The following is a 22992-nucleotide window of genomic DNA, read 5'->3' as shown; positions in this document are numbered from 1 at the left end:
GGATTAGTGAACGGTTTGTTTTGCAAGGACTGGCTAAGAGGCTCCCAGGGGAGCAGAGTCAGATAGGCCTTCAGGCACCCAGTCCTACTCCCGGGCTATTTTTCAGGCTTTCAGAAGGACTTGTAAAGGGGCGGAGTTGTTGGCACAGCACCAGGCACCCAACCCACTCGCACCAACCATTTTTGTTTTGTTTTTTGAGCCTCCCTCAGAGGTGCTGGGTGCTGGCTGCAGCCCGGACTGGGGGTGGGGACTGGGCTGGATGAACCCTGCAGGGTTCTGGCTAGAGGGTCTTGCCCCTTTGCTTAGGCTCAGACCCATGTTGCACTGGAGGCAGGAAGGGATTTCCCCGCGGTCAGATTGCTATGGACTGGGGGAGTGGATTTGCCTTCTAGTTTGGGCATGGCCTCTGCCTGGGGTGTCTCAAGCATATATGAACCCCCTCTGCAGCAGCAGGATGCTAGCAGCTGCAGCCCCCCTGCTTTCCCTGGGGCAGGAGTGATACCTAGGGCTGTGTCAGGGCTGACTTGTAAACTGGAAAGGGCAGTTATGACAGGAGAGAGCTCTAGGGGGTGCGAGGTTCCCCAGGAGGAAGGAGACCAACCAGCCCCACGTGAGTCCAGCTGCCCCTGTTATGGCCAATGCATCGGCACCATCGAGCCAGCACTGGGAGCAGAGGCGGCTGCCTGCTGCATGCTGGCCTTCGCCTGGTGGGAATCACCAGCCAGCAAGGCCTGGCAGCCGGTGCTGCTCTAGGCCTACGGCCACAGAACATGAGGTCAGTGGAAAGCCCAGGGGATTCAGGGGAGGTCGCTGCTGCCTCACCGGCACCTGCCGAGTGCCTTGAACACCTTTCCCGCAGTGTTCGAGCACTGTGCCATCTCTTCCGCATGCATCACACTTATAGGCTCGGCAGTGCTACACTTGCTAGCACCATGGCCAAAAGAGACTTGGGGGTTGTGATCGAGCCAATTCCCCAGCCATTGGACTGTGGTATAGCTGAGGCCACAGTTGGCCAGTTTTTCCATGAGGAGATCATGGGATACCAGATCGAAGGCTTTTTTAAAGTCCAGTTGTATGATGTCAGTCTCTTCTCCCTTGTCCAGGTGATACGTCACCTGGTCATAGAAGGAGATGAGATTGGTCATCAGGCAAGACCTACCCGTGACAAACCCGCGCTGGCTGTCCCTCAGGATGTTGCCCTCAGCCAGCTCATCCAGAAGGGTCTCTCTGATAACTTTCTTCAGGATCTTACCAGGGATTGAGGTCAAGCTGATTGGCTTGTAATTCCTGGGATCTATTTTCTACCCTTTCTTAAAAATGGGTACCACACTGGCCTTCTTCCAGTCTTCAGGTACTTCACCCAAGCGCCCCGAGTTTTTGAATATTTTTGCCAGTGGCTGGGCTATGACACCTGCCAGCTCCCTGAGTACTCTAGGGTGTAATCTGTTAGGACCAGCTGACTTGAAGATGTCCAACCTCTCAAGGTGATCTTTTACAAGGTCTGCACCAATGCTGGCTATAAATACGTCCTCATCCTGGCCGTCCCGCATCATGCTAGGCAAGGCGGTCCCTTTGGGCTGATGAAAGACTGATGCGAAATGCCCATTAAGCAGTGTGGCTTTTTCCAGGGTGTCGGTTATCAGTTGTCCCATTTGGTTCGGCAGGGGTCTAATGTTACCCTTGCTTTTTTCCGACTCCCTACATATCTGAAAAAGGACTTTTTATTTTCCTTGATATGTGAAGCCAGATGGAATTCGGTTGTAGCCTTGGTTGTGGGGCTTGAAATGTGCTTCTGGGCTGCCTGGAGCTTGGCGATGCAGTGTACGCTGCGCTGGGGCTCTGCAGAGTGGGAAGGCTCCTTGAGTGAGGACAGCTCGGATGCCCAGCCCCACTGGTGCTTCTGCATGCGTCTCTTGTGGGGGTAGGAAGCTGATGCCAGGTGTGGCAGCAGGGCATGGTTAGGGTAGGGTGGGTGTTGGAGCCTGAAGCAGGCTGTGCCCTGGCAGTGCAGAGGGCAGTCTCCTCATGTCCCTGGCATCAGCAAGGCTTCCCCTCCACCAGGTACTCTTCTGCTCTGCGGGCACCAGGGAGACGCTGGGGTTAGAAGGGTCCATCGTGGCATCCTGGGGAGATACCACCCATGGGAAAGCCAGGGAAAGCCCTGCATCTGCCGCTGCCCTCGGGGTCTGTGTTTCTGGCTCTCGCCCACTCCCCCACCCACGGATGAGGGGGAAGGGCTCCCGCAGGACGCCTGTCGTGAGCTGCCCATCGCTCTGTCCCTGTGCAGACGGTGCAGGTGCCTGTGTACTCGGAGCAGGAGTACCAGCTGTACCTGCACGATGATGCCTGGACCAAGGCTGAGACCGACCACCTCTTTGACCTGGCCCGTCGCTTCGACCTGCGCTTCGTCGTCATCCACGACCGCTACGACCACCAGCAGTTCAAGGTGAGCACTGGTGTGCGGGGGGGCGTGGGGGCTGGGCCTGCCACTTGGCCAGGAGCCGGGAACCCTCCAGATCACCTTTGTGAGGAGGGAATGCAGAAGCCCGGCAGCTGGGCACGTGGTTCTTGCTGCTCACTTTATTCATGATTAAACCCACACGTGTGTGGGGTCTCTGTTGCATGTCCTGGTGTGTCCTTGCTGGGATTGCAACTGCCAGGTGCCAGGAAGGAGGCAGTGTACCGGTAGTTAGAGGGCTGGACTGGGCGCCAGGACTCCTGGGTTCCTGGCCGAGGGAGAGAGCGTTGCCCAGCAGTCACTGGAGATCTGAACTCCCCCATGGTTTCCCCATGCTGCGTCCCACTGCCTGACCTGCAAGTCTGTTACCCCTGTGGCGTAAGGGGCAAGTCGCAGGCTGGGAGTAGAACCCAGGAGTCCTCGCCAGGTCGGGCAAGACAGGAGTAGAACACCTGCTTGGTGTTGGCTCAGGATGGGACACGGCCATGCTGATTTTCGGGGATAACGGAGGCCCCTGAGGGGGCAGCTGAGGCACAGAGCAGGGCAGGCAGTACCAGGCTTACAGTGGCTGTCAGGGATAGGCTCCAGGTCAGCGCTCTCTCCCCCAGCCCTGGCCTAACGGCACGGGGGCAACCAGCAGTGGGGAGCCGCTGTCCTTAGCAGGCAGCTTTCTCAGGCCCTGCCATCCTGGCTCCCTTCCCCTCCTGCCATCTCCCAGGCTGCCCCTCTGTCCACTGTCCTGCACTGTCAGGCACGAGCCTCTGCTGCCCATTTCCTTTGGCCCCTTGGTGATGTTGCCCCCCCAACCCCCACGCTCCCCAGAAGCGGTCGGTGGAGGACCTAAAGGAGCGGTACTACCACATCTGTGCCAAGCTGGCCAACGTGCGCGCTGCCCCCGGCACCGACCTGAAGATCCCCGTCTTTGATGCCGGCCACGAGCGGCGCAGGAAGGAGCAGCTGGAGCGGCTCTACAACAGGACGCCAGAGCAGGTAGCACAGGGGGGGTGAGCGGTTATGAGAGTGGGAGGTGAGTCACAGTGGATGTGGCCGTCAGCAGGGAAGGCGCAGGGCACGACACCGCTGCTCTCAAGGCACTCTTGCCATTGTGGAGGGGCCGAGGCCAGCACCGGGCGAGTTTGCTGCAGCAGGGTGTGGGGCAGGAGGAGCTGGGTGAAGGCCTTGGCAGCTGCTTTACTCCTCACAGGTGGCACAGCCGGAGCTGCTGCTTCCAGGGAGTGGTGGGAAGCCCAGCAGTGGCACCAGCCCTGGAACAGGCGGCTCCCCAAGTGCTGGGGCCGGGGCTGGGGCCACCTGTGTGAATCCCCTGACATCCCCCCAGGGCTCTAGGCCAGCCTTTTTGGCTCCACTCCCTCCCCATGGGCCCCTCTGACCCCCTTCCCCTGCCTCATCTACTGCTCTGCATTCCGCTCCCAGCCTGATCTACTCTGCCTTCTGGTCCCTACTCTGCGCTTCCTGCCCGATCTGCTGCCCTGCGTTCTGCTCCCTGCCCTGTCTCCTGCTCTGCTGCTTGTCCCCTCCTTGACCTGCCACATGCCACACACAAGGGCTCCCTGTGCCACTTGGCACCCATGCCAGAGGCTGACCCTCCCCGCCGTAGGTTGTGCTTTCTCCTTCCCTCCCTTTGACTGCATCAGTCCAGCAGGGAGTGCCTGCACATGACCCTGCCCCAGGTGCTCGGGAGTGAGCCGAGGTCTGGCCCGGGGATACCGGAGACTGGAGTGTTGCACGTGAAGCTCAGACTCTGGCTGCAGCTGAGCGGCAGGAGGGTCCATCCACTTGTGTACAAGGGGCTGCTCAGATGGTTTCTCCATGGTCCCCTGGAGCTTGGGGGCAGGGGACTTAACAGGTGCTCTAGGACTTGCTCCTACCTCACTTCGTTGGCCTCACTGGATCTCCACAAACTTCATTGATGCTAGGGGTGTCTCCCATGAGTGCTAAGCATGGGCCAGGCTTTCCTGTCCCAGGGCGGAGAGTGCTGCCTTGCCCCAGTACCTGCATCTGCCTGGTGCCCCCAGTTTAGAGAACCCACCCAGTTTTGTTCCCTGCCTGAAAGAAGACCTGGGGAGTGCCAGGGGGTGGTTTGAACTCGGGTCTGGAGCCTCCCTGCTGCTGGCTTGGAGCTGCAATATCTGGGCTGGAGCCCAAGCCTTGTCTGTGGTCTCTTCCTCCCACTAAGCCCAGTGATGCTCTCATGCAGCAGCAGGACCTGGCTCAGCCTGGGCCCTGCCACTGCCCAGTGACGGCAGGTGCAGACATTTCTGCTGGCTGTGCTGGTCCCTTCTGCCCCTGTGGCCTCCCCACATGCCTCAGGCCACGCTGCTGCCAAACAGGTCCAGCCTGAGTGGGTTGGCAGGGAGAGCTGCTTCCACAGGGGCCCAAATCCTGTCCGCGGTACCAGGCATCGCTAGGTGGCCCCCTTGCACTGTCCTGCCCGTCTGTGGGGCTCAGCGCCCTCCCTGCTCTTGCCTGCAGGTGGCGGAGGAGGAGTACCTGATCCAGGAGCTCCGGAAAATCGAAGCCAGGAAGAAAGAGCGAGAGAAGAGAACCCAAGACCTGCAGAAACTCATCACAGCAGCCGACACCACCACAGAGCAGCGGCGGGCCGAGCGCAAGGCGCCCAAGAAGAAGCTGCCGCAGAAGAAGGAGACCGAGAAGCCTGTAACTCTCTCTCCCCCACACCCCTTGCAGCCGCACGGGGTCACACCGATTTCTGCCAAGTGCACCTGCCAGGGCAGTCCCGCAGGGCTGGGTCCCGGGCCTCCCTGGGGATGGGGAGGGGGTGTCTCCTTTGTCCCAAAGGTGGAGATGCCTTCAGTAGCATATTTGCAGGGACAATGTGCTCTGGTGGTCAAGGGATCAAGAGCTTGGAGGAATTGGCCCACCTTCGGTATTCACCCACTCTGTGGTCATAGGCAGATGACTCCACCCCTTGGTGCCTCAGTTTCCCTATATGTGAATAGGGGGGTGATGCTATGACTGCCCCTGTCCCTTGCTATGCTGCTGCAAAGGGCTGAGCATGGTTGACTCGGGCACAGCATCGCTGGTAACAGAGGCTTGTCAAGCTGCAGGGTCACAAGGCCCCTGCCCCTCTGCGCTGAGAGCAGGGGGTGCAGCCAGGGCCGGTACTCATCTAATCAGCCATGGAGGGTGGGGAGCGACTGGCTTCGGCAGCCTCAGGGTGCTGCTCCACAGACAGTGCCCAGCGCAGTGGCTCTTTTGTAGGCAATGGAGGGGAGGCCCAGAGCTGGAGTGTGCGTGGGTGGCTTCCCTGAGCAAGTGGCCAGTGGCACAGCACAGCTTGCTCCTGCTTATGGCAAAGCCCCTGGTGATGGCACAAAAGGAAGGTGAGGATGGGAAGTGGCATCTACAGGATGCTGAAGCTCAGCCTGTGCCCCACGCAGGGCCTGCAGGCCGGCGTACGTGGGCGGCCAGTGCACCAGGCAGGCAGAGAGCAGTGTCTGTTGTTGCCGCAGCATCGTTTCAACCATGACAGAGTCCATTAGGAGTCAATTACCACCCGGAGCAGGGGAACGGTAAGGACAAGATTGCATTTTAACTAAGAATCGGAATCAGGAGCTGCCTCCGCCTCGGCCCAACAAAGGGAAATCATTTACCGAGGAGTCAATTGAGGTTGAAGTGTTTACGGCGCGGCACGCGCGGCGGGAGAGCCTGCTTAATTGCTTATGCAGGGAGCGCAGCCCCACTCGCCTCGGCTCTGAGTGCTTGGGTTTTGCCCCCTTCTGCCCGCCATGCGGCGCCAGGCTGAGGGCCGCGCAGGGGTCGAGACCCACGCTTCCCCTGCAGGGCACGAGCAGAGCAGTGCTGCATTCCCCTCTCTGTGTGCAGAGCTGCATGTCCCAGTCTGCAGTGCTGCCCTCCCGAGGCCGCTGTGATCCAGCTCAGCTGTGCGGGCCGGTCTGGTCTGGGGCATGCTGTGGCTGCTCTTGCCCTGTCGGGTGGCTAGTCTGGCGTGTGCCGACCGTGTGCCAGGCCACCTGGGCTCTGGTCTAAAGCAGCTCCCGGAGTGCTGCCCCAGAGACGTCATTCAGCAGGGAGTGCCTGGAGTTACCAGGGTCCTTCCCTAGTCACTTCGGTGCCACCTCAGTGCAGCCCCTTAGCCATCCAAACCCAGCTGGCACCACAAGCTACTGAGTTGTAGGGTTATGGAGCAACATAGGGGGGAGTCCTGGGCACCCCACATGGCTTTTCCTTTGCATCTGCACCTCTCGGGATCAGATGGAGTGGGAGAGATGTGCACTGGCACAGTGCAGGACTCCCGCTGGCATCTCCCATGCAGCTTGGCTCCTTCCTTGGGGGGCTCCCTGGCCCTGCTCACCCCCAAGGGCCTTGCACGTGGTTCCTCTGAGAGGCATCCTCTGATCCTGAGAGGTGCAGATGTGTCGTTGCCATTATGCCAACACGCCCAATGGCCGGAGAAGGGCAACAAGGATGCTGAGTGCTATGGAGGGGCTTCCATGTGAGGGGAGACTAGCGAGGCTAGGCCTGGTCAGTTTAGAAGAGATGCTGCAGGGGGACAGGAGAAGGGTTTACAAAATACTAAATGGGGAAGAGAATGTCATTAGGGGTTTATTACTGACGGTCTCTCGGCAGACAAGAACGAGGGGTCTCGGTGTGAAACGAGCAAGCAGTAAGTTTAATAGCAGGAAGTCCTTTTTCCCCCTGCGTGTCATTAAGCGGGAGGGATTCATTGCCACCAGATGCAGGGGAAGCTGAGAGTTTAGCTCGATTCACCAAGGGATCGGACGTGCTGAGAGGAAAGGGGTCAGTTGCTATTGAGCAGGGGAGCGAGGGGCACGGCCTCTGCATCAGAGCTTCAATGCTGGAGGCTGCAAGGGAGAGAGGAACGGGAAAACCCTGCTCGGACCCAGTCGCTCTCCCTTCCAGCCTCCGCTTTCTGCTGCCATGCAACCCAAGACACAGGGCAAGACGGACCTGGGTCTGACCCGGCAGGTCTTATGTTCCCATGTGCCTATGCATTGGGAAGAAGGGAGATTTCTTCAGCAGATGCCCTTGGGGCAACAGCAGGGAGGCAGAGCGCAGCCCTGGAGCTGGCCCTTGAATGGGAAGGGTGAAACCAGCTCTGGGAGGTTCTTGAGATCCTTTTCCCCGACCCCGTCTGCAGCGCAGCCCTGGGGAGTGCTGCTTCCCAAAGGTCCGGCCTGTTGCCAAGCCTTGTCCTGGGCCGCGCTCAGTCGAATGATCTTGTGCTGGTGGCTGGGCTGCCCTCTCACGGCATGAACCAGCCCAGTTGCCCCCTGAGCTGCCTGGGGAGAACAGGGCGGGAGGCAGGCATGCAGCATGCCCCGCTGCTGAAGAACTGGTCCCAGGACTTGCAGAGCCTCGTCCGTATGCTCGGAGCTGTACAGGTTGGAGGTTGCACAGGCTTGTTGGTGACGGGCTGGATCCTGGGAGGGCCCCAGTGTCCTCATTGGCTGAACTGGGCCTAAATTAGGCGCTGTGCACCCTCAGTCACGGGGTGCGCTGCTGGTTCCCCTGCTTGCTGTGGGGCTGGGATGGCACAAGGCGAAGGCGGTTTGTGCCTCTAACGGTGTCTTGGAGCAGAGCGTTTCCCTTCGCACGGGGCTTCCACGGGTTCTCTTGGGATTTTGCTCTACCCCCTCCCCGCTTTGACACGTGGCCTTGGCAGGTGGCAGTGGCAGGAAGCGGTGTTTCCCCTGTGTCGACTCCTGCGTTTCCTCCCTCAACGCATCCTGTTTCGATCTCTTCCAGGCCGTTCCTGAGACTGCCGGCATCAAGTTTCCCGACTTCAAATCCGCAGGTGTCACGCTGCGCAGCCAGAGGGTAGGCAGTCGCCAGGCCTCCGGGGCCAGCACCAATCTCTCTCCCTGTCTCTCTCTTCCTAGCCCTTCTCCTTTCATAGCCGTGGGAAGGCACGCTCTCGCCTCTTCCATCAAAACCAGTTTGGCCTGCAGCGGCGAGTGTGGGTCACGGCTGGGCTGGAGAGCATGGCTGCATTCGCCTTGTAGGGCAGCTTATCTCTGCGGTGCAGTCAGAGGCCCTTTGTGCGTGAGCATCTGAACCTGCTGATGCCTCTTGCCTGTTAATTGTTGCCTGAGCTGTTAGTGTCACCCGGCAGCCCCCCTGGAGCTGTGTGGGATCCAGTGGAGTAGACCGCACGGCTCGGTGACAGCTCTGAGGACATCAATGTTGGCAGATCCCAGGCTAGATTCTCACACCGAGATGCACACGAGTGGGTCTGTGCTTCCTGGGTGCTTTTTTAGGGCTTTCTTTAAGCTTAGGAAATCTTGGTGTGGAAAGCCACAGGCTCCTAGTTTTTTCCCTCCTCGCTGTTGGTGAGATGGTGAGCAAGGACCAGCTCGTGTTGTGTGCGATTGCTGCTGTCTCTCGGAGGTTCTGGGGTACGGGGTCTGGGAGCCCTCCTGTCTGTCCGAGCGGTCCTGGAGCCAGCCTTGCAAGACCCAGTTTGCCCAGGGACTCCTCAAGCCAGTCTTGGTTCTTATAGTCAGGCAGCAAATGTCTGTAGTGTTTCATTACCACCCTGAGAGCGTGGGGCAGTCGTAGGTGGGTTGCATTTCCTGCCTCGCATGGTGATTTCTGCAGACACCCTTGCAAGGCTGCTTTACAGGGAGCTGGGTTGGCACCTGGAGAGTGTCAGAGGCTGCAGGATGCCCTGAGGCTCTCTGGGCTGCTTCTTGGGACCCTGCTGTAGCCTCGCCTGGGCTTGGAGCTGCAGTTTGCAAGTGAGGGATCCTGTTTCTCAAAGGGGTGCCGCTGCCTGTAGGTTTGCCACATGCATTGTTCCCCAGTGGCTGCTCCAGCCCCCTCTTCCCAAGCCACCACGCTGGGCAGTTTTCTGATACCACTGCCCCAGCCCTCCTGTTTGCAAGCGAGCTAGCAGCCAGCGGCGAGGCAGAAGGCTTCAGGGGCGCCCTGTCCCATGCATGTGGGGTCTCTGAGTTGGTGCTGGGACCCCATTGCTGTCCCAGGGGCTGTGGGACGGGTGGAACTTGTCTCGCCTGCTGTCTCCTTGGGTAACAAAGCGAAGGCCCAGGATGAAAGGCGCGCGCCGCCATTGCCGAGCGCACCGAGGAGCGCTCCAGCTCAATCATTTAAGTCACAGCCAGGCACCTCCCTCCAAAAAAGGCTTCCAGCCAGCAGCCTGCCGCACTCCCCGCTAACTAGAATCTGGTAGACAAATTGCCGGTCAGACCAATTAAAAAAGAAATAGGGGAAGAAAACTTTGAGCACAGCTTTCGTTCCCATTGATTCAAATATTCGCCTTCCCTGGCTTTTAAATATTTACTAGCCAGCTGAGCATTTTGTAGCACTGATTAATGAGCTACAATTTACTGCAGTTGGGTTTTTTTTCCTCGGGGTGGGGGCTGGTCCCGTGCCGCGGCTCCAAGATGAATGAGGCTTCCTGCCAGAGCTCAGGCCGCGGGTTTGGGGGGAGGCAGGCATTTGAAAATGTTTATTCTTCATATTTGATGTGCCCTGTGCTGAACCAGCCATGCTCGCGCCGCATCCGAGGCTCTTGGCTTCGTGCCTGCCCCGACATTAACGCCAGCTCGGTCCTCCTTGGCAGCTAACACGGGAAACATCTGTCTGCCCTCCCCGGATCGATACCGTCCCTTCCGCACCTTGGCTCTGGACGCAGCGACATAAAATATCAGTTATAGTTATTTGGGTTTGATGATAAATTTAATTACTTGGGGCAATTAATAATTTATTTGTTTAGTATCGATTGCACTCCGAGGCATCTCGGTCAGATAAGCTGATGGCAATCTGCACATCCTGATTAGCCAGGAGAGCGTGTGCTTTTGGGTCTGACTTCCTAGGTGGTAGAGGCCTCAAAGGCGCTTGTTGCTTCTGCTGGCAGCTTTGCAGGGGCAAAGCCGTTACGTGCCACGCGGTTTCACGCTCCCCCCGGTTGTGTGTGCGTGTGAGAAGTGGAGAGCACGTGTGTGCTGCAGAGCTGCTTTGTCAGCTTATATGGGTTGTCTCCTACTCGTGAGTGAAGTCCTGAGCAAATGATGTTGCTCGCTTGTGCATCTGGTGTGGGCATCTCTCGGGTCTGTTGTGTGTTCTGCAGCTCGGAAAGGCTGTGGGAGAACGGCACCTTGCACGGCGGCCCCTGTGCACAGGTATGTGCTGTAGCAGTAGGGAATGGAGAGGACTGGGGAGCTGTTAGAGGATGACGGTGCTACTGAAGGACCCAGAGCCGGTACCTGGGGACCGCTGTTTCCTCCTTTCTCGTAATGCAAGAACAGGGGAGCACCCCCCAGCATGGAAAGGCTTCGCTGTCCTGCACGGCAGCACCAGCCAGCCTGGGACTCCCTGCACAGCACAGCACAGCACAGCGGCGAGGCCAGACTCTCCCCATCTTGCTGGTGACAGGAACACACAGCGTCACAGCAGCAACGATTCCTCTTCCTTTCCATTTCTGATAATGCCGGAGGGAGCTCAGCCCTGCTGCGGGGACTAGCCCGGCCTGACTGGCAGGGCCAGGCAAATCTTCCGCTGACCCAAGACTGTTTGTCACGCTCTGCCACGTGCAGCGTCTGCTTTCTCTGACACCCAGTATCGGCCGTGGCTATCGATGGACGCGAGGCTGGGTGGTCCTCTGGGCTGAGCCTGAAAGGGGCTCAGGAAGCCTAAGGCCAGAAACAACCCCAGGCTGAACATGTGGCCTTAACTCCGGCTGGGCACAGACAGCACACCCAGGCCATTGTGCATGCTCTCGCAGCAAATCCGTGTGTGTGTGTAGCCTGGAGCATCTGGGACGGCGTACGAGGGTGTTTCAGAAAGTAGCGGCCACTTGTAAATAAAACCACCGTGTGCAAGGAGCGGAAGACGGCTCAGCGCAGCAGCGGGGAACGCGGACGGCGGCGCCGTTGAGCACAGCCATCACATGCGACTCCGGGGAGAAGCGGTGCAGCCCAGGAAAGGTTCATTGCTTGCAGCGGTTTGATTTTGGAATTGCTGTTCTGAGACACCCTCATGTGTCTCTTCCTGCCTTCAGCTGCCGGGCTGGCCCAGGACGCATCCATTCCCCTTCTCTGCGGGCACAGTGGTTTATGCATCGGGTCATCTCCATGCTGGTGTGGTCCAGCCGTGCTGCACATGGAAACAAATATTTCCTTTGGCGACCTGCTACGCTCCCAGCAGCTGCTTAGTGCACTGCAGTTGCATGCAAGCTGTTTAGGAGGGAAAAGCCGTGGAAATGCAGGGCTAGCGGTGTCCAGCCTTGCGGTTTCTCGTTTGTCTGTAGCTCTGGGGTGAAAATGCGGATACTTCTTTCTTTCCATGGGAGCAGATGGCCACCGTGCCCATGACAGCTGTGCCTTGCTCCCCTGGCAGCCCCCATAGGGCTGAGCTTTAGGCCTGTAGCTGTCTCCCATCTGGGGTCAAACCCAGCTGTCTGCACCTTCCGGAGTGAGGTTTTAGGCTGCAGTCCCTTGCAGCTCGCTGTGGTCTCACATAAGGGTGTGACTTCGCCGGGTCCAGCCCCAGGGCTTTTGAGGGACCCACCAGCTCTTGGACAGGAGGATGCCATTGATTCAGAGTAGAAGGAGGTGTTTGAAATGATGGACTGCTCCTATGTCTGCCCAGTTTCCCAGTCGCTCAGCGCCCGGGGGCGCCTGGCTGGGCTGAAGGGCAAGGCCTGTGTCCTGCGACAGTCTCGTGGCTTTGGAAAGAATCAGTCCCGTCACTGTGTCCTGCGACAGTCTCGTGGCTTTGGAACTAATCAGTCCCGTCCCCCCCCGGCCCTGGCCAGGGGCCGTCACTTCAGGCCGTCTCAAATCTGCTGTGATTTTCTTCTTGAATGGAGCCAAACAAGTGTGTGCCCCCTCCCCAGAGGAAACATCCACGGACTGGGAACCTCATCCCAGCTGAGGGGATTCCTTCAGTTCATCTCCCCAAGAAGTCGTGGGTCCCTTTGACCAGACGACCCATTCGTCCAGGAGCACCGGTGGCAGCTGCCACCCCTGGAAGAGGCATCCAGCATTTTAACACCTTTGCGGGAGGAGTGAGCCTTCAAATATTCTGTGGTCCCTTAGCATCGCTCGTGCACCTGAGCCCAGGCTGGCTGGACGTAGGTGTAAAACCCGTTCTTTCGTGGGCGAGAGGAGCCAGGCATGAGTTAGCCGCAGGTTTCCTGCTTCTCAGCCCGAGCACCGTAGCACAGGCGTTCCCGCAGGTCGCACAGAAATCATTGTTTCTGCAGTCACCAGCGGTGAGCGTCGGTGGTAGGGTCCCGGGGCTCCTGGGGTCGTGGTTTAGTCACGTGTGTGAACAAGCAGTGATTCCCTTGTGCTGGTCTGTAGAAGACGCGTCAGCGTGTTTTTGGGTGTACTTTCCGTGTCCGTGTCAGTGAGTTTCCTGCAATCTCAGGTCGGCACGCGCAGGCTAACGGCAGTAACGAGGCTCCCTGGAGGGTTCAAGAAAAGGGTGGGCACCCCGGTCAGGAGTGATCTAGGCGCAGCGATGCCTGTGCTCTGCTATGGGGGTGTCCCAGGCTTCTGGGCTCTGCTGGTTGTTCCCCCCTGTTCTGCTCCACGCGTCAGGGGTTTAAGCCTCCCCGGAGGTGCTGGGTGCTGCTACAGCCCAGGCTGGGATGGGACTGGGCTGTGCCAGTGCTCCTGCTGGGAGTTAAAGCCAGAGGCTCCCTTCTGCTTGGGGTCAGACCAGCACTGTATCTGGGGTCAGGGAGGGATTTTCTCCCCTGGGTTTTGCCTTCCTCTGTAGGGGGACACAGCCTCTGGCTGGGGTGCCTGGATTATGTATTGACAATCTTTTACAGAAGCAGGACGTTGGCGTCCGTGGCCCCCCTGCTTTCCCGGGTGCGGGGGTGATGCCTGGGGCTGTCAGGGGTGACTGTCGTGTTGCTCAGAGCTCAGACACGGGGCTTGTCTGGGCTGGTTTGCACAGGGCTGATCCTCCGTCGGGCAGGGCTTGCACTGGATGTGACCCTCTAGGTCCCTGCCAGCCCCACGGCTCTGGGATCCTCTAGCAACTCCTACATGCTGCCTAGAGAGAGGCTTTTGCCCTCCTGTCTGGAGGAGACAGCCTGCCCTTCTTCCCCCCCTCTCAGGCGGGGAGGACACAGACCATGATGCCTTCGAAACATCAGGGCTCCCTCCTCCGGCTGCCACCCCAAGCAGCTCAGGGGCCTGCAGGCCCAAGTCTGGGACTCGACGTCAGCATGGAGGGCTGCACGCAGGGAGCGGTCTGGCGTGCGAGACAGCTCGCTTGTGTGCACTGCGCTGGATTTTTTTAAGGGCTTAAATACTTTGCACCCACGCGATGGAGGGGGTTGTTCTCGGAGCTGGCTGTGCCAGGTCGCAGCTGGGGGCATTCAGCTGCTTTTGATTTGCGCGAGGAAGAGGTCGTCTTCACTGAGCTCTTGGATGGGGGAAAGGACTAAACCTTGGGAGAGACCAAACTCCGGCCTGAAAGAGCGTGTTTTCGGGGAGCTCGCGGGTCCGAGGTGACGGGAGGTAACCACGCAGCACCCCAGCCCAAGCCTGTAGATCCTATAAGCCTGGTCGCTCTTCCTGCAGGGGCCTCCATCTCCTCCCAGCCGAGCCTCCGCACTAAACCACTCTGCGAGGAGCTCCTACGTGACAGACGTCTGTACTCTTCCAGAGGGAGCCCCAGGCCTCACCCTGGGTTACGTCTTACCCCGTTTAATCGCTTCCTTCGTCGGCTGCAGCTCTCCCAAGCAGCAGCCTGGAGGGGTGTGGTGCTGGGGGGGTCTGGCCTAGGCCGAAAAGGAGGCACAGACAGCGCCGTGTCCCCTGGCAGCCTGAGGCACTCGGCTCACACCGGGCAGGAATCGGAGCATGGCAAGGCGCAGGCAGGTCCTGGGGGCTCTTTCCAGCCTGGCATGGGGCTGGGGGGGTTGAGGCCCAGTGGGTCGCGTTCCAGCTGCATGACCCCCTTCCCAGAGCCTCATGCAGCTGGTAGGCCCAGCGTTGGCCCCGGGGCCCGTGGGCACTTCCTCCAGCCTCTGTCTTGGCCCCAGGCAGCCGTGGCACCCCTGCTGCAGGGGCTTGGGCCTCACGTTGGTGCATCGCTCTCTATTTCTTCACCTCTTGATGCACGCAGTTCGCACACGCAGCGCAGGTGGTTCGCGGCAAGGGTGAGGGATCGCAGTCCTTCAGTCAAAAGCGGTGTAGGTATCATTATAAGTGCCAGCCGGCACTGCAAAGAGGGCTGCAGGAGAGCGTCCAGAATAGATGAAGCTCCCAAATCCCAGTTCATCAGCTCCCGACTGGAGCAATCTGTTTTCCAGGGATGATAACGGGGCTTGGCAAATTATAACTAATGCTAATGGCCTGGCGTAGAGGCACAGGGAGAAGAGGAAGCTGCTGCTGCCCACAGGCTCTGCCCCACGCGCCCGCCTGGGAGGTCGTGCTCCCCCGTGTCGTGCCAGGTGGTGCCCGGAGGTGGAGAGGCTGAACCTGCACGGTGCGAGAGGAATCGGTGTGCGCTCAGCACCTCGGCGTCCGCCCAAGCCCGGTGGCTGGTCTGCTCCGTGCTGACCGTGTCCCCCCCTCGTGCTCTGTTTGTCTCAGGGTTTTTAAACATCCCTCAGAGGTGCTGGTGCTGCTGCAGCCCAGGCTGGGGATGGGGCTGGGCTGCGCCAATGCTCCTGCCGACACCGACCCCGCAGGGTCCTGGCTGGAGAGTCTTGCCCCTGCGTTCGGGCTCAGCCCCACGCTGCCCTGGGGCAGGAAGGGATTTCCCCCCTGCTCAGACTCGTCTGCACTGCAGGGTTTTGCCTTCCTCCGCAGCGGGGCACGGCCTCGGCCTGGGGTCTTGGAGCGTCTGTGAACCCCCTTTGCAGCAGAAGGACGTTGGTGGCCGCGGCCCCCCTGCTTTCCTGGGGGCCGGTTTGAGTGCGAGGCCTGGGGCTGTGTCAGGAGTGACTCGTGTTGCTCAAAGGTCGGACACAGGGTTTGTCTGGGCTGCTTTGGACGGGGCTGATCCTGCCTCCGGCAGAGGTTGGACTGGATGTGAGATCTGCTGGTCCCTTGCAGCCCCGCGGCTCTGGGACACGGCTGCACGCTGGGGTCTGTTGTGTGCTGCTTGGCCCAAGGTGCGTGGTGGCCCCTTCGTAGATGTGACACGAGTCCCCATTAGAATCGTAGACAGTGAGGGTGGGAAGGGACCTCAGAAGTCGCATCTAGTCCACCCCCTGCTCCAAGCAGGACCAGCCCCGACTCCATCATCCCAGCCAAGGCTTTGTCCTGCGGGGCCTTAAACACCTCCAAGGATGGAGACTCCACCACTGCTCTGGGTGACCTCTTCCAGTGCTTCACCACCCTCCCCATCCTGAGAGAGTTTTCCCTAATACCCAACCTCAGCTTCCCTTGCTGCAACCTGAGCCCATTGCTCCTTGTCCTGTCCTCCACGAGGCAGCTCCCACCATTTTGGGAGATGTCTTGCTCAGCGAGTGAGCACCCTCCCCACCAGCTCCAGGCTCTGGCCAGCCTGGCCTTTTCGGGGGTTCAGTGTCTCTGGCTTTCCAGGCTGCGGGGACGCGCGGCGCTCGAGCCAGCCGGTGTCTGGGAGAGGCAGGGGCGTTTCCATCCCGGCCGGGTCCAGCCCATGCTGGCACCTTCTCGCCAAGCAGCACGGGGCACCAAGGCTTCCCCTGCAACGAGCCGGCCTAGCTAACGGAGCCTACCTAACAGATGATCAGCAGCATGTGAGTAATAGACTCCTCATTTAGTTTTAATACATTTTGCATAGAGAGCAATCAACCTTCATCGGTCTTAAAGATGAATTGGCTTAGCCAGCTAAATTTTAAAGATATTAGCCCGACAGCAGCCACATAAATCATAACATTTTCTTAATGATGGTAAAATTAAAATATACTCTGGCACCGCGAAGCCGTGAAGCCTTCCCGGGCCCAGGCCCGACCCCAAATGAAAAGGAGATTTAATGGATGTGTTTCTAACTTTAATGTGCCCTGATGGCCCCTGTTCCCTTCCCGTCCTCTGCCTCTGCCCAGGCTCCCGGCAGGGAGGTGGTGGTGGGCGTCCCACGGTTCTTCAGGCCGGAAGTAGCAGGAGGCAGCAGCCTTGGTGGCAGCAGTCGGAGGTTGCGGCAGCCCTGCCAATGCAGCACGGAGCCTCCCCTAGAAAAGACTGGGCCCCTGCAGCGACCGGGCAAGGCCAGGGCAGGCGGGGAGGCCGGGAGGGCGTCTCATGCCCCTGCCGAGGGGTTGATGTTGGAGCGACAGCAAGCGTGATAGTGCTCGGGTCCTCGTCCTGCTCTCTGAGCTGCCTGGGAGCACGGCCGCGAGCGTGCCCGGGGGCTCGCAGCACAGCCGTCTTCCCGCTGGGCACAGGCGGGCACCGAGGTGGGGTCTCTGGTTTGAAGCGGCAGAAAGAGCGGATCTCGGGAAACACGTCCTCACGGTCAGAGCAGGGAGGCTGCGGGAGGGACGCTGCAGCACTGGAGGTGTCCGGGAGAGGCCGGACGCGCTGCGCGGGCACGATCTAGGGGCAGCAATGCCGCTACAGGGATTTCCCCGGCTGCCGGACTGTGCTGTTGCCACGTGGGGCTGGGAGGGAACTTTTCCCCCCTCCTGCTGCTGCATGCGTCAGGGGGTTTTTCCCCTTGTTTTCTTTGCCCTTGCTTGGCAGCGCTGGGTGCTGCCGCAGTCTGGGATGGGGCTGGGCTCCTGTTCCCCGCTGGCTGTGGACCGTAGATGCCCGTGGCTGCATTAAACCCTCTCAGCCTCCTGGTCCCGCCTGGGTGGGGGCGGCTCATCTCCGAGCCCTCCCTCTTGCTGGCCAGCGCCCGTGGTTCGGGATGGTGCATGATCACCAGTGCCACTGCCGCCCTGAGACGCTGCCATCTTGCTGTGCAGACTCGCGTGCCCTGGGTCGGTGGGTGACTTGCCCCCCGTGGGGGCTGGCAGCCTCCGCTGAAGCAGAACCCGGCCCTGCTGCTCCCCACTTCGCTGCACCAGGTCTGTCCCTCCTCCCTGAAGCGCGGCAGTCGCCCCTGGAGGGCACCGCTGCCCCGGGGTTTAATCCAGCTGCTCCTGGCACTCTCCACGGGGAAGGGCTGGTGCCAGGAGAAGCCGCTGACCCCGGTGAGGTTGGGCACGGTTGTTGGGTTCACTTCGCTCTTTTACACTGAGCCCTGGGCAGTGTCGTGGGTCTCGGGAAGACCCTCCGTGCTGGGAGAGCCATGGCGTGCCCGAGGCAGGGGGCATCTCCATCTCGGGAGGCTGGATCAGCTTAGGGCAGCATCCTGCGTCCGTGCAGGGGTCGGGCCTGTCGCCGCCTCGGGGTTCTGCGCTTCCAGCCTGACCCGCTGCTTCTGGCTTTGCACTCGGGCCCCGTGGGGCGTGCTGCGCTGCAAAGGTGCCGTCGGCCGCCTCCGTGCCGGCTCCGGTTGGGCGCGGGTGGAAGTTGCTGCCTGCTTGCGGCTGGTCTGCCATCTCCTGCTGCGGCCGGCCCCTCCCAGGGCAGCTCAGTCCCCTCCGCCGCGCTGCAGGCAAGGATGGTCGCAGTGGCCCCAGTCTCCTGGCACTGAGCACGGTGCCCTGCGAGGTCCAGAGCACCCCGGGGTGACGGCATGCGGGGGTGAGCTGCGAGCATGGTGGGCTTGCAGAACGGCCCTGCTTCGTGGGGGTGTCTTTCCTCCCCGGCCCAGCTCTAGGCCCCTTCGTAGCTCCCATCCGCGGCCTCCTCGCACGGCCAGGCCCGCGTTCGCACGCCGGCCCAGTCTCCGCGCTGTCACCTTTTGTGCCGGAGCCGCCCCCACAAACGAACCCCACAGCTCGGGGGCCCAGCGGGGCCGCGGAGGAGGTAGTCCGTTAGCGCCAGAGTCTAATCAGGCCGGCAAAGTAGGGCAGCGCGGCACAGGAGCCTTTGATGGGCCGGGCTCGGCGGGAGCGGGCTGCTAATTCGGTGGCACGCGGAAGCGGCAGAGCAGCCCCTCGCCCACGCGTGCGCACGGGCACTCGGGCCCCCGCGCCCGGGCTTTTCAGTGCCTGCTCTCAGACCGAGCCTGGAAACTTTCAGGCCCCCGTCTCCCTCTCTGAGCACTGGGCTGGCTTTTCTCTCCCTCTCTTTCCTTTCTTTCTTTCTTTTCTTTCTTTTTCTTTCTTTCTGGGTTTTTGTTCCCCTGCACTATAAAAAGCAAAGCTCTCTTGCCTTTTGAACTAGGCGGCTGCGAGTGAGGGCTAACTCTGAGCTGTGTGGCTCGGTTACCTTTGTGTTCCAGATGAAACTGCCAAGCTCGGTGGGACAGAAGAAGATTAAAGCCCTAGAGCAGATGCTGATGGAACTAGGAGTAGGTAAGTAAAGGGGGCACGCTAGAGACACAGACACACAGAGCGGGCCTTTGTAGTTGAGACAGGCTATTTTTTCCCCGAGTAAAGCAGCCAGGTTCTTGAATAACAGTATGTGAATGGTTTTTCAAATATTTCATGTGCTTAAAAAAAAAAAAAAAAAAAAGAGGGTCGAAGCCGGAACACGATGCACTGAGGCTTTTCTTTTCCTCCCGGTAGAAAAATGCTGTGAAAGAGCCTTTGTTTCTCTCCTCTTCAGGCCTCTCCAGCCTTTGGGCGAGACGGCCCGGCATCCAGGGCAGCCTGAGCCGGGTCGGGCCCTCGGGGGCCCTGCGCACGCGTTGTTTTGGGTGCCCGGCACACCCTCCGGCTGCCTTTGCGCCCCGAGTGGCGAGTTCGAGCCTCGCCCAGGCCTGCTCCCCTCCCTCTCGCAGACATGGGAGATGAGCGGTCGCGCCCCGTGCTCCGGGGCTGCCAAGCCACGTGCCCCCGGTGCCCCCTCAGTGCAGACAGGAGGCACCTCCGGCTCAGCGTGGCAGGCAGCAGATGCTGCTCCTGTCCTCGTGACGGACCTCTGTGGAGCCCCGTGATGGGGAACGGGGCACGGGTGGGGCTTGGGGGGCAGCCCAGAGCCAGGTAATGCAGGGCCCCCTCATCCCTCCAACTCCACCGCCTTGCAGGCTCTGCCACGACACCCTGGGCAGCCCTAGCTCACCGCCCTCCTCTCCCTCGCCCCCCAGACCTGAACCCGATGCCGACGGAGGAGATCGTGCAGATGTTCAACGAGCTGCGCAGCGACCTGGTGCTCCTGTACGAGCTGAAGCAGGCCTTCGCCAACTGCGAGTACGAGCTGCAGATGCTGCGGCACCGCTACGAGGCGCTGGCCAAAGCCGGCAGCCTGGGTCCTGGCAGCGCGGAGGGTGCCCATGCCGACGGCCCGGCTGCACCAGGTGCCGAGGAGGGCAAGGCTGATGCCAAGGACCAGATCATCGACGTGGTGGGAGCACCCTTGACCCCCAACTCGGTGAGCAGGGACTGGGGCCAGGACTTGGCCTGGCTTCAGGGGGGTGCCAGGGGCCAGAGCTCCCAGGGGGGCAGGCCTGCAAGGGGACAGTGCCCAGGGAGAGGTGGGCGATGGCCGGGGCAACCACATCATTAGGGGCACGGCCATCCACCAGCCCTACTCCACCCTGCTCTGCCCTACCCAGGGCACTGCCATCCCCGTTGCACGGTGCCTTGGCCCCTGCGTGTGCAGCACATGACAGGACGTGGAGACATCTCCCCTGCCACCATGCATGCGGGCAGTGGCAGCGTGCAGCTTGCTCGCTCGCTGTCGCTCGGGACCATACACACGTGTGTGCATTGGGGTGGCCAGGCAGGGGGGCGAGGTCTCCAGCCCCGTGCTCCCAGCGCCGCCTCCTGGGACTGCAGACAAAGGGGGAGGCCGGCGGCGTGGCAGGGGTTAAAGTGACCTGGTCTCTGACATATTTGAAAGAAATATAATCAAGTGAATTCACTGCAAGGCAAATTCGGTACCTACAGGCCCCTGTTAAATACAGCGCTGACCTTTACCGGCTGATTACACAAAGACGACACAATTAGATTAGTCCAAGACAAAAGGTCAAGCGCATTCACACTGTGACCATTTTATGCTACCTTGGGCGGGGGGAGGGGGCTGCGCCCCGGCTGCAGGGGCGTCTCGGGCTGGCCCCGGCTGCGCTCGGGGAGCAGGGCCCATGCGGCGCTGGGAGGGCTTCACTCCACGGGGGGGGCACGGTTCCCAGCCCCCCAGACCCCCGCCCAGCAAGAAGTCTAAGCCATGGCCTGTCCCAAGCCTGACGGAGCTGGGCATCCACATCTGGGGCTGGCAGAGGGCTGGGGACATGGAGCTGTGCGCCAGGCCGGCGGGCACGGATCAGCTGCGAGTGCCGGGGGAGCACACGTGTCCCTGGTATGGACGTCTCTGGGGGCCCGACCCCTCCTGCTGTGGGGGTCACCCGGGCTCTGCTCTTGATCCCCATCCGGGTTGCCGGCAGGTGGGGCCGGGCCCGTCTCCCTCCTGGGAGCTCCAGGTTCAGCCCGAATTAATTCACCAGCCGCTCCTGCAGTGAGGAGTGCTGCCGCCCCGGGCTGGGGCACGGAGAGCCGCCCACCTGGGGAGACCCGGTGCCACGTCAGCCCCGTGCTCCCCAAGCCCCCAGGCCGGTCGGGGCCGTGAGCGCTGACCCGCCGGGGCCCGGCCGCGGGGAGGTGAGAGGTGAGCGGCGCGCGGAGCAAATTAGTGCCAAGCAGAAGTGCAGCCAGTTCCTCCAGATTAGAGCCTTTGATGGGCGCGACTCGGACTCCGCGCGGCTCGTAATGAGTGAGTCGCCGGCGCGGCGCTTTGTTCCCGGGCCGGCGAGTCGGCCGGCTAATGGGTAAAGGAAAGGCCCTCGCCTCTCAGAAGTCTCGGGTTCAGAGTCGCCGCGAGCCCGCTTTCAAGCCTCCTTGATCCGAACTCCTGCTGACGGCTCGTTTCTGAGCCCGCTTGAAAGCCCAGAGTTACATTGTTAAGATCAAACGGCCTTTCTTTCCCGGCGGAGTTGCAATCTCCGGCTCGATCGACATGACACGCGCGGTGCGTACGCGCGGCCTCCCCCGGTCGCTCCCTTCCAGGAGTGCCGCAGCCTGGCCGCTCTCGGGAGCCGCCGCGGGGAGCACCCAGGCTCGTGCCCTGGCCGGGTTGTCAGGCTGCCCCCGGGAAGCCGCCGGCTCCTTTGTTTCCAGCCGGGCTTGTTCTTTCCTGCGACTTCCCCTGGCTTGGGGCACGGGGCGCAGGGCTGGGAGCCTGGTCTGTGCCTGCCCTGAGCTAGGGGAGGCCGTGCCCATCCCGGGTGTGCTGGGGCCCAACCTCTGCCAGGTGCCTTCCTGCTTCTCACCCGCTCCCCTCCGTCTCCCACCCCCCGGGCACCTGCTCCTTGGGGAAGGAGGCTGCTGGGAGCGCGGGGCAGGAGACAGCCATCTGCCCCCACCCCAGGGCCCCGGGACAGTGCGCTGGGGCCAGGCCTGTGCCTGAGTCTGTCTCGGGTCTCCAAGCACTCGCGTGATGCCAGCAGAGATCCCCCCCCCAGCCCCAGCGCCCTTCCGCCGGGCTCCTGCGCGTCCCGCTCACCCTGCATCTCGCTTCTGCTCTCCCCCGACAGCGCAAGCGGCGAGAGTCGGCCTCCAGCTCCTCCTCCATCAAGAAGGTGAAGAAGCCGTGAGCCTCGCACCGCTCCGCCTCGCCCGCTGCTGCCCGGAGCCTGGGCCCTAGCCGGGGGCCGGAGACAGCAGGAGCCGCGCCAGGCCCAGCCTGGCCTGCCCACGGGACCGTGGAGCCCTCCGGCAGGAGCCAGGGCACAGCTGGACGGTGCCCGCTGCACCCTGGAGCCGGCGGCTGTGCCCTTCCCCGTAGCGTTTGCTGGTGTTTTTATACGCCCTGTTTTTGTGAGTGTCCCTGTAAATACAGCCCCTGTCGCCGTGGACCTGCCCCGTGTCGTCTCTGGCCTCCAGCAAGGGGGGGTCTACCCCACCAACGCTGACTCCTGACCTGGGGGGGGGCCCCGGCCCCGGCCCTGGGTCCAAGCTGCACTCGGGGCTTTTGTCGGGTCCGAGGTCAAAGGCCACGGTCTGGGCTTTTCATAGAAAACCAGCTACCCCCCCCATATAGGCTGGCCCTGAACACCTAGGGCTGCTCGTGTGGGCCCTGCCCAGGCATGGAGGTGGCAGCAACATACACACGTACACACGGGTCCACACCTACCCATGTATACGCACCTGTGCACACCTACACGTATAGGCACATGCACATACACACACCTGTGCGCACCCATACATATATACACGCACACCCACACGTGTACATACACACATGCATATAGATGCGTATTTAGTAACACAAGCTAATGTGAACACACATGCTAATGTGTACATGTGTATACATGCACGCACGCACTGCCCCCTCCCCCCAAGCCCAGACCAGGCGCAGGCGGCTCCTTTTCCCCCAAACTTTATTCATGTGGCACATTTACAGCGAGGGGCGGAGTAACTAGACGATGAGATGCCGGGGCGCAGCTGCGGCGGGTCGGACTGGAACACCACACACCATGCAGTCATGTACCGCCAGGTTCAGTGCCTGTATTGGCTGCGCCTGCCGGGGCGGGAGGGAGCC

At 61.1% G+C, this 22992-nt stretch overlaps 1 protein-coding gene across 3 annotated transcripts in view; it reads left to right on the top strand.

Annotated features, from left to right (window-relative positions):
- The window catches only part of DMAP1 (DNA methyltransferase 1 associated protein 1), a 32579-nt gene extending 9593 nt beyond the window's left edge, over positions 1 to 22986 (top strand). For all 3 annotated transcript variants that reach the window (XM_006015795.3, XM_006015797.3, XM_025206855.1), the window contains exons 5-11: positions 2288 to 2446; positions 3281 to 3448; positions 4952 to 5137; positions 8231 to 8302; positions 18737 to 18809; positions 19544 to 19827; positions 21986 to 22986. In XM_006015795.3, the coding sequence (XP_006015857.1) occupies positions 2288 to 2446; positions 3281 to 3448; positions 4952 to 5137; positions 8231 to 8302; positions 18737 to 18809; positions 19544 to 19827; positions 21986 to 22045 (1002 nt within the window). In that variant the 3' untranslated portion in view covers positions 22046 to 22986. The remainder of the gene's footprint in view (positions 1 to 2287; positions 2447 to 3280; positions 3449 to 4951; positions 5138 to 8230; positions 8303 to 18736; positions 18810 to 19543; positions 19828 to 21985) is intronic.
- The last annotated feature ends 6 nt before the right edge of the window (positions 22987 to 22992 follow it).

The sequence above is a fragment of the Alligator sinensis genome, unplaced genomic scaffold (genome assembly GCF_000455745.1).
Source record: "Alligator sinensis unplaced genomic scaffold, ASM45574v1 scaffold781_1, whole genome shotgun sequence".
In the NCBI taxonomy this organism is placed as follows: domain Eukaryota; kingdom Metazoa; phylum Chordata; order Crocodylia; family Alligatoridae; genus Alligator; species Alligator sinensis.
Note: the sequence above shows the minus strand (reverse complement) of the source record. Positions and strands in the feature narration are given on the sequence as shown.